This window comes from Phaseolus vulgaris, chromosome 1 (assembly GCF_000499845.2).
Source record: "Phaseolus vulgaris cultivar G19833 chromosome 1, P. vulgaris v2.0, whole genome shotgun sequence".
Classification (NCBI taxonomy): domain Eukaryota; kingdom Viridiplantae; phylum Streptophyta; class Magnoliopsida; order Fabales; family Fabaceae; genus Phaseolus; species Phaseolus vulgaris.
The window spans coordinates 9,427,326-9,437,127 of NC_023759.2; the positions used below are offsets into that span (position 1 = coordinate 9,427,326).

General features: G+C 32.8%; 1 protein-coding gene across 1 annotated transcript; it reads right to left on the reverse strand.

Moving 5' to 3' along the window:
- Window positions 1-454: 454 nt before the first annotated feature.
- LOC137813514 (probable receptor-like protein kinase At1g11050) lies at window positions 455-2,505 on the reverse strand. The gene has a single exon (XM_068615824.1). It carries the CDS (start codon window positions 2,470-2,472, stop codon window positions 688-690), a length of 1,785 nt encoding a protein of 594 aa, XP_068471925.1. The 5' UTR covers window positions 2,473-2,505; the 3' UTR covers window positions 455-687.
- Window positions 2,506-9,802: the final 7,297 nt, after the last annotated feature.

A 9,802-nucleotide genomic window follows, 5' to 3' on the forward strand; every position in this document is an offset into this window, starting at 1 on the left:
GAACAAAAAAGCCCCAACCCATTTTTAAAAGCTCAAACCTAATTTAAAAAATCCTAATCCAATCTGTCCTTACCGTTGCAGCAGGACTTACCTATCGAAGTGCTTCGCGAACGGCACAGTGTGACGAGTATCGCGGCGAGGCGAGGTGCAACAACCAGCGGTGCAATGCGACGAACGGTAAAACCCTATAAAATCTAACCTAATCACAAGGAAACACACCATTTTGGGCCCATTTTACGCAACTCGGTGACTCAGCCTTAAACTCGCGAGTTTGGTCGAGTTTGACAGAGTCAACTTCGGGCTTAATAAAAAACAAGTTTACTTCCGAGTTGACTCGCCAACCTTCACCTGACTCTTATACTTATAAGGATTTACGAGTTAACCTTAGAGTTTGATAACCTTGATCATGATAGACGCTGGGTTAAATCTCAAGCAACCAAACAAGAAAGGCAAGTTTTTAGTTCCAATTGTAATTGAACAATTTTAAAATTATATTGTATCACATATGTAAATTTGTGAAAATAACTTTTTTAATATATGATTTGTTAAATAATATCTCAAATTTGAATGTTGTATATATAAAAGAATTGTCAACTTAACCAGGTACCTACTTAAGAAACTAGAGTAGAGTTTGAATCAAATTTTGTATAGTAAGCTTGATTAAGATGAAACAAGTGGCTTTGATCTTCAACCACTTCTCTGCAAACCATGCAACAGAGAAGATTGAAATGACGCATGACCTAGTGGCACTGGTCTGTCAGGTAATTTGGGAATGTCAATGTCACCTTCTAACATCTTAAGGGCCTCAACAATAGTAGGTCTTAACGCCACTACAAAATGAGCACATAGCATTCCAACATGAACAAACCTTTCCATAATTTTTACTGACCCTTCTCTTACTGATTCCTCTAAAATTTCCTCCATCTTTCCAGATTCTGCAAGTGCCCATACCCAATCTGTAAATGAATCCGTGGATGAATTCAAACTATCAAGCACTTTTCTTCCACTCATGATTTCTAGAATCACAATACCGAAACTGTACACATCACTTTTCTCACTTAGTTGCCCATATAACGCATATTCTGGTGCTACATAACCATATGTGCCAACAACCCCTGTAGTGAGATGAGATTGGCCATCATTACCCTGCTTGGCCAACCCAAAATCTGCCAATTTAGCATGCATTTTGGAATCCAAAAGTATGTTGGTAGCTTTTATGTCACGATGATAAATTGGGGGTTTGATTTCATAATGCAAATAAGCAAGCCCCTTAGCCACATCAAGGATTATGTTCTTCCTTTGTGGCCATGTTAGCTTATTAGCACCATCACAACACAATCTGTCACTCAGGCTGCCATTAGGCATAAACTCATAAATCAAAAACCTCCTCTTACCTTTCAAATTATCACTTGTAACACAACAACCCCGAAGAGCAAGAAGATTCCTGTGCTTTATTTTGCTTATGATCTCCACTTCATAGCAGAACTCTTCATCCCCTTTAGTTTCCAAATCTAAAATTTCCTTAACACCAACCACAGTGCCATCTGAAAGAGTCCCTTTGTACACCACCCCATCACCACCTTTCCCAATCACATTACTCTCTGAAAATTTACTCGTGGCACGTTCAAGCTCTGATATGTGCAGCCATTTAGCACCTGTGCCAGGCAAAACACCAGCCCTAACCTCGTTTTCAACTTCCCTGCGATGAACATTTTCCTTCCTTCTCTTATCCCACTTCCTGTACACGACCATCAGAGCAAAAGCAAGCACAACACTAATAACAACACCCAACAACGTAAAAACAAGCATGATCACTTTCCTTCTTTTGTTTGATGACCCTCTTGTTACTACATTAGATGGTTCTGGCAGGTTAAATATGCATCCAGTAGTGCTTAGATCTGTTGTACCAAACGGATTAGCGACAGCTGCAGCATATAAAACTATGTAGTAAAAACATTCGACAGCATTAGCATTTGGGTCAATAAGTGTCAGATTGGACTTCAATTCTATAGCAACGTCTGAGCAAATTCTGCAGAGATTTTGGTCCTTTAGGTCCCCTTTGCATGATGTTTTGACAGGGCTATCCATGCCCACCTTTTGGTTCCAATCTTGTAGAGTTCTAATCCCTGCACAAGCTGAAGAGTTAGTGACAAATTGGGTTGGGTGAGGGAAACAAAGAGGGACTATGGTTGGTTTTACTGAGATGGCTGCAAGGTGGTCTTTGAAATCAGATAAGCAAGCGGAGGAAGTGTTTACATCAGGAAGGTAAAATATGGATGTTTGTTTGAGATGTTCAGCAAGGCCTATGCCGAAGATGCTGGAGAGTGTTAGGCAGCAGGGACTTTTGTTAATAGGGTCTTTGCAGATTGAAGTGTTCCAGGGAATGGTCTGAACATAGGTGAGATCCATGGGGCATGAAGAAGATGCAGCAGCTATGAGAATGGTGAAGAGCAACATGAAGGTAAGAATCATCTTGTTTAAAGCAGACTCTTCTCCTTTTCTTCTTTGTATGCGTATTCGAGCCTCTGTATTATTATATAACAGCAACACACAAGATCATTTTAACATTTTTAAAAGATAATGAAAAATATTAATACTAATAATAATACAAAGAAAAAAGATTAAATGATTTTTAATAAGTTAAAATTAAGTCAAACTTAATAATAAGAATTAAATTTTTATTTCCTTTTTTTTTCTTTTAAGGATATCATTGGAAAAACTTTTCCTATAAGAAAAAAATAAATAAATATATCATTCATTTATTTTATTTTCTTATGAGTATTTTGTGGAATAATTTGTTCAAATATATTTTTATTTTCTCTCTTAGAAATGTTTGTAGAAAACTTTGTTCAAATATATTCGTAAATAAACGAGAAGCATAAATAAACATTTTTATTAGAAGTTTTAAATGAAAAATATGAAGAAAAAATAAAATATTTTTTTTAAAAGTATTTATTATAGGCTTGAATACATTTTTAGTCTTATTATTCATTTATTTATTTGGTTTATATATTAATTTAAAGTTCAATTAAGTTTTCAATTAGATTTCATTATTTATTTTTATTCAATTTGCATTCAATTAATTGGGAAAATAGTTAACAAATAAATATTAACAATTTTATATTTATGCATAATGTATTATAACCATTATGCAGTGACAGTTTATAAAATTAATAATATTAATTTGAACCGCTACAAATTTTTAAAATTAAGAGATTTGATTGAGTATTTAAAAAAATTATATTACTTCCTTTTTAAATTAAGAATTTTTATTGAAACTTTTGTTAATAGAAGAACTAAATTAAACAAAATATATAAATAATAGATAAAAAAAAATAATTAAGCCTTTATTGAATAAGTTAAAATTTAGATCTTGAAAAATTTAATAAAAAATATTTTCTATGGATTAATTTTAATTTATAAAATAATTTTAAATAGCTTTTTTTTAGGAAGTATTTAGGAGTATTTTTTTCTATGCGTATACCTATGTTTTACGGGTCAACCTTAGCTTGCTTTGGCCAAAAGACACGTTATGTTGAAAATAACATCGAAAATGTATGTTTCTTATAAGTGATTTATCTAAAGAACTTTTCTTCTTTTCTTATTATTTATATTTAAAAAGTGTATTTTTTGTGGCTTTGGTTAAACACAAAACAGGCGTACCAATGCAATAAAAAAAGTTTGTTTTCTCTAAAATAACTTAATAAAAAAATATTACAAATAAGGTTCAGTTAAGAACTAATCACTATCAGAATTAGTATATTTTAAATAGAAAACTGACAAAATTGATTTTTAGAGTCGAGATACTAACAATTATTCCTCTTTAAAACCAATCTTTAATAATTAATTTTTAATTTTTGGTATTTAATCTTCAATTTAAACTAAGAAATACATATATAAAATATTCTCCGAAACTCAAGTTAATATTGTAGTATAGTACTTTCAATATAAAATTGATGTATATTTGATGATTTGGATGGATGAATGCAACTGCTTATATAGGTTTCTAAAATGAATTTAAGTTTTAACAAAATATCAAATAAACAATATCATAATAAAATATTTTCTGTACATTTTTCACATATTTGTTTTTTTTTTTCTTTTTCACTTTTTTCTATAACTTTATTTCCTAGCAACAATGTGAGAATTAGCTTTTCAGCTGGTTTAGAAAATGCTGAAAAGTCAATGTAAAGATACTAACGTCAATTCTGATTACTACTTTTCTTTGGGGTTGATTAATGGAATGCAAAAAATATTTCTTTTTTCTAATCCTTTATTTTTTGTATGTATCAGAATTAAAGGGTGGTAGATATTCTATTCCGTGAAGCAATGGTGTTTTGCTTTCTTTCTTTAACGATATTTTTTAAGTTTGATGAGATGATTTTAATCCTTTCATTAAAGTATCTTATTTACATTTAGAATCCTTCACGAATGAAAACATCATCAGATCTTCAAAGGTGCTTTTAAATTTACCTGCAGACTTGGTTAAGCTCGTGAAACAGAGAGGTCTCCACATCAGACTTAACCGTTGCATTTCTTTTTGTATCATCTGGAGTGTGAGAATTGAATTTTTGTATTAGAGAAAACTTACTTTAAAAAGTATTTTATCTGTGATAAGAAGACTAAGACCTACCAAAATTTGTTTGTTTTTCTACTGCTTTAGTACTTAAAAGAAAAAATGAAAAGAGGAAAAAGAGTTTCTCTTTTAAGGTCAACTTAGTAGTTGTTTTTCCTATTTCTAAAAGAGATTATTTTTCTCTTTGAACTTAGAAAAAAGGTGTTGTAATTTTCTTTCCTTTAGTCAAATTATATTATTGCCTATTGTATGTTTTGCTCATTTTTTCTCATCTTGTTTTATTTGTGTGTTTTCATGATTGCATTCCATTGCTATTGTCACTAGAATAATCTTGTAGAAAAAAAATTGAGTATGCTTTGTGAATGCAGCTAGTGCGATTTCCACATCAAAAAATAATTACTATTGTTACTCGATATAGAGTGTGGTAGTCTGAAAGTACATGTCAAGGAAAGGTTTGACGAATGAAAGACTTAGTATTTAAGTGTGTCCATTAATAACCCACCTCTCTTGGAATTTACATGGTTTACTAGTTCACGATTTATTTTCACAGTTCTAGTAAATAGTAGTATTTATAGTAAAATGTGCATAAGTCGATTTTAAAGTCATGACAATAGTATGAGATAGAGAAGTTCAATGAGAATAATTTCTTGTTGTGAAAACTAAAGATAAAGACAAGTTTGAGAGAAAAGGAATTGTGCAGATGCAATTGAAGAAATACTTGTGGACATCATAGATCAAAGGTGGAAAGAAATTAACGAGAATGCTATCACAAATTTGTACTTAGCAATGAAAAATTCAGTTTTATTTATCGTTGCGCAGAATGCTATTGCAAAAGAAATTTGGGACACTCTCATCAAATATATGAGGCTAAGTCACTTCCCATAAGAATATTCTTGAAGAAGAAACTCTATACTCTTCAAATGACTGAGTACAATAATCTGAATACGATATTTGCCCAACTTTTACTAGTAAATTTCAACATAGTTAAAAATCAACATGCACAACTTCTAGTTTAGAGTTTACGTAATTCATGTGGTGAACTCATCATTAATACTACAAATAACAATATTGATGGATACCTACACTTTGAGGATGTTGCTAGAGTTATTCTTGAAGAAGAATCCAGGAAGAAAGTAAGGTGGATAGTGATAACATCCTCTTTATCCAGTTGGAGTTTTCTTGGACATAGGTTGGAGTTGGCGGAACCAAATGAAGTAGATGAGTCTAGGAGAGCTCCATTGGAGCCATGGATTCCTTGGAGTTTTCGTGATGTGTGGGGAGAGTGATTGGTTCGGCCAAATCACTGGGAGAATGAGAGAAGAGACCAAAAGATGTCTATCCTAGAGAGGCTAGACAAGAGAGTGCATAAGCTTGAAATTTGACAGCATAACACTCATATATTTGATCTACCAATTCATGATCCAAGCACCTCAATTTATAAATGAGAGGATCGACCAAGCTACAAGCAATTGGTGGGAAAATTCATATGCAAAAAGGTTTGAATTAGGCGCCTAAATCAAGTCACAAGGCAAGCATGAGTAAGGTGTGCACCATGTGACCTAATTAGGTCTAATGACCAACCTAGGTTTTAATGTGGGTTGCAATTAAGTCCAATTATACTCTAGGTAGGTTTTAGAAACCTAACCCTTTCCCTAATCTACTCAAGGCCAAACACAAGCCAAAATCCTACTATACTTTTAAGTAAGAAAATTAAAGTCCTACTCTAGAAATTACACTAGGTTATGGCACCTTTAAACATGTATAAAAGGGTATCTCTACCATCAGTAGTAGAGTTTCAATCTTATTATCTTCTTCTTGCCATAGCTCTAATGGTTGGTCTTGAGTTAAGGCCTCTACCATCAGATATGGTGAAAAGTTCAAAGCAAGCAAGTTGGGAAGTTCACACAGGGATTGGTTCTACACTTATGAACCTATCATAGTTGGATCCGTTTTAATGGAAAATGATCATACCATAAAGATTGTTGTTGTCAGTATTATCAAAATAAAATAAAAAAATGTTGGTATTTCAAAGGGGGTGAAATGTAAATGACTTGAAAAAAAATCTATTGAACAATTAGTTGACATCGGATGTAAGATCCATATTGAAGTTGGAATCTTAAAGGTGGTGAGAGGTAATTTGGTAGTGATGAAAGCAAAGAAGATCATGGCATTTTGGGGGATGCGTTGCAAAAGCATGTTCAACAATATTGCATTAACAAGTTAAGAAGAAGTGGTGATGATGTGGTCTTGTAGATTTTGGCATATGTTAGAGAAAGGTCTAAAAATTATTGAAAAACATAATTTCTTACCCAAGCCCAAAAAGGTTGTTTTACTTTTCTACGAGCATTATGTGATAAGAAAGCAACATAGTTGAAGTTTGCTAGAGTAGCTAATAGAAGCAAACATATATTAGATTTGATTTATTCTTATGTGTGGGAATCACTAGTATTATCCCTCGGAGGAGCAAAATATTTTATATCAATCATTAATGATTACTCCAGGAGAATGTGGTGTACCCTATTAAAAGAGGAAGTCCGATGTGTTTTTAGTATTCAAGAAATTCAAAGCACGAGTAGAACTTGAATCTACAAAAAGAATTAAGTGTTTGAGGATAAATAATGGAGGAGAATACGTAGATGGAGATTTTTTAGCCTTTTACAAACAAAAGGATATTATGAAACACTTTTTTATTCCACATACACCTCAACAGAATGGTGTGGCAAAGTGGATAAATAAAACTCTCTTGATAAAACAAGAGCTATGTTGAGAACAGTGGGAGTGACCAAGTCATTCAAAGCAAAAGCAGTTAAAATTGCTTATTGTGTGATAAAACGATCATTGTCAACAACAATAAGTTTAAAGACACCAATGGAGATGTGGAATGGAAAACCACCTAATTATTCTTTCTTACATGTGTTTGGTTGTCTTGTTATGCAATGTAAAACTCCCAAGAAAGAACAAAGTTGGATCCAAAATCTAGGATATGTATATTCTTGGACTTTGCTGATAATGTGAACGGGTATCGACTGTGGGATCCCACTACCCACAAGGATGTTGTAAGCAGGGATATAATTTTTGCAAAAAATGAACTGAAAAATAAGCAAAAAAATGATAATTTTACAAAGAACATTGCCATAATATAGATAGAAAAGAAGCATGTGGATGATTCTTTTGAGGCAGAATAGGAGCATGAAGAACAATAGCCAAATGAGGTTAGTAATGGAGGACTCTGATGATCAACATAAGAAAAGGTTAAACCATCTTGACACTTAGAATATGCTATGATAAGCCATGATGTGTGTTGTCTTCTAAATCAAGAAGGAAAGCCTTCAACTTTTCAAAAGGTTATGAGTGGTTTAAATGCTTCATTTGGACAACAATGATGCAAGAAGAAATAGAGCCTCTTCACATAAACAAGACATGAAAGCTTGTTGAACTTCCAAAAGATTAGAAATCTATTGGTTGCAAATGGATCTATGTAAGATCAAATAACATGACAATGATCAAGTGAAACAATATCATGCTAGATTAATAGTAAAGGGATATGCTAAAAAAGAAGACACTGACTTCACGATATTCTCGTCAAATGTTAGATTGACAACAACTATAGTTATTTTGACCTTGTGTACTGCATTTGATTAACATCTTTAGAAATTAAATGTAAACATTGCTTTTCTTCATAGAGAACTTTAAGGGAAAATATATATGTTCCAACCAGAAGGCTTTAAGAACAAGAAAACTTGATTTGCAAGTTGACCAAATCTCTATACGGTTTAAAGCAAGGGCCCAAATGTGGGTACAAGGGATTTGATTATTTCATTATTAGCCTTGGTTATAATAGACTGAGTTCAAACCATTATACCTATTACAGTAGGTTTTTGTTGTGTCTGGATGACATGTAACTAGATGGACAAGGCTGCAAGGTTATGTTTGAAGTCAGATAAGCAAGTGTAGGGAGTGTATTTGAGGCGTTTAGCAAGGCCTATCATGAATATAGAAAGGAGAATTAAGCAACAGGGATCCGTATTAGGCTTCTTATCTATTGAGTCTTTGCAGACTGAAGTGTTCCATGGAATGGTTTGAACATAGCCGAGATCCAGGGCATGACATGAGTAGGATGCAGAATCAGCTATGTATATCAAATAATTAATAGCAAATAAGTATCAAATAATCTACGTGGGAAGTGCTTATTGGTAAAGCAGATGGCAAAAGCAGTGAAGTCTTGCCAATCTGCACCTCCTTTCTTCAACTTCATCCAGTTCCCACCAACATAACTTGGCTAGTAAAAAACTTGCACAACCAAGTTGTATTATTAGGTACATTCATAAACTAATGCTATAATAGTATTGATCAATACTAATTGCAATCAAGGGGTCAACAGAATTAGCACAATTAAAACAAACTATAATAGCCTATTTGCTATGTATATAAAATAGGAGGACACAATTGAGATGATCATTGCAACTTGTTCACTAGCAGGCTTTACAATTTAAGTGGGAAAGGGTGATTAAGATCCTTCTTTGAGTCATACCAATGACAGTGTCAGTGACACCACCACAACTGTAGAGATGGATCCTAACTAACACCTCACACACATGAAATCAAAAGTTTTGACTTGTTTGAGATTGAAATAATCTTCCATTCCATCACTAGTTCTTTGTCAACATCGAAACACTACATTTTTATGTAAAAGAAATTTTGGTCTGAAACTGCCAATAATCTTTTTATGAATGAGTAATCAAGGAAAGAAACCAAACTCGCAGAGTAACGAGCTCTTCAAAGGAGATGAACAATGGAAAGCAAGGAAAGTCACACACAGGGTAATGAAATTTCATGAGGAATTTTTACTATTTCATATAAAATCTTTGAATATGGACAGCATTCTAATTCTCAGGAATGAATAGAGCTAGTGTACAAAATAAAAATACTTAAATAATCGTCAATTCCAGAATGCTAAATCGAGTTGAGGTGAAAAGTTATCCATTTCTGTTTCTAAATCACTGCTAAACTAAAATGTTTGACGTTTTGTTTTACTTATTTGGACATGCTACAACTTGGAAGCTTCAATTATCATGAAAAGCCATTACCATATCATGACAGATAACATACACTAACAAATTATGGTATTTCACTTTTTTGAAGAATCAATTTTGGTTTCTATTTATATATTCTGGCGGTTTTACATAACAAAGCATCATATGTACAAATTAAATTCTGAAACCAGAA

What these genes read in the sequence shown, in the direction of transcription:
- LOC137813514 (XM_068615824.1), bottom strand. Translation starts at nt 2,472, where the DNA reads ATGATTCTTACCTTCATGTTGCTCTTCACCATTCTCATAGCTGCTGCA.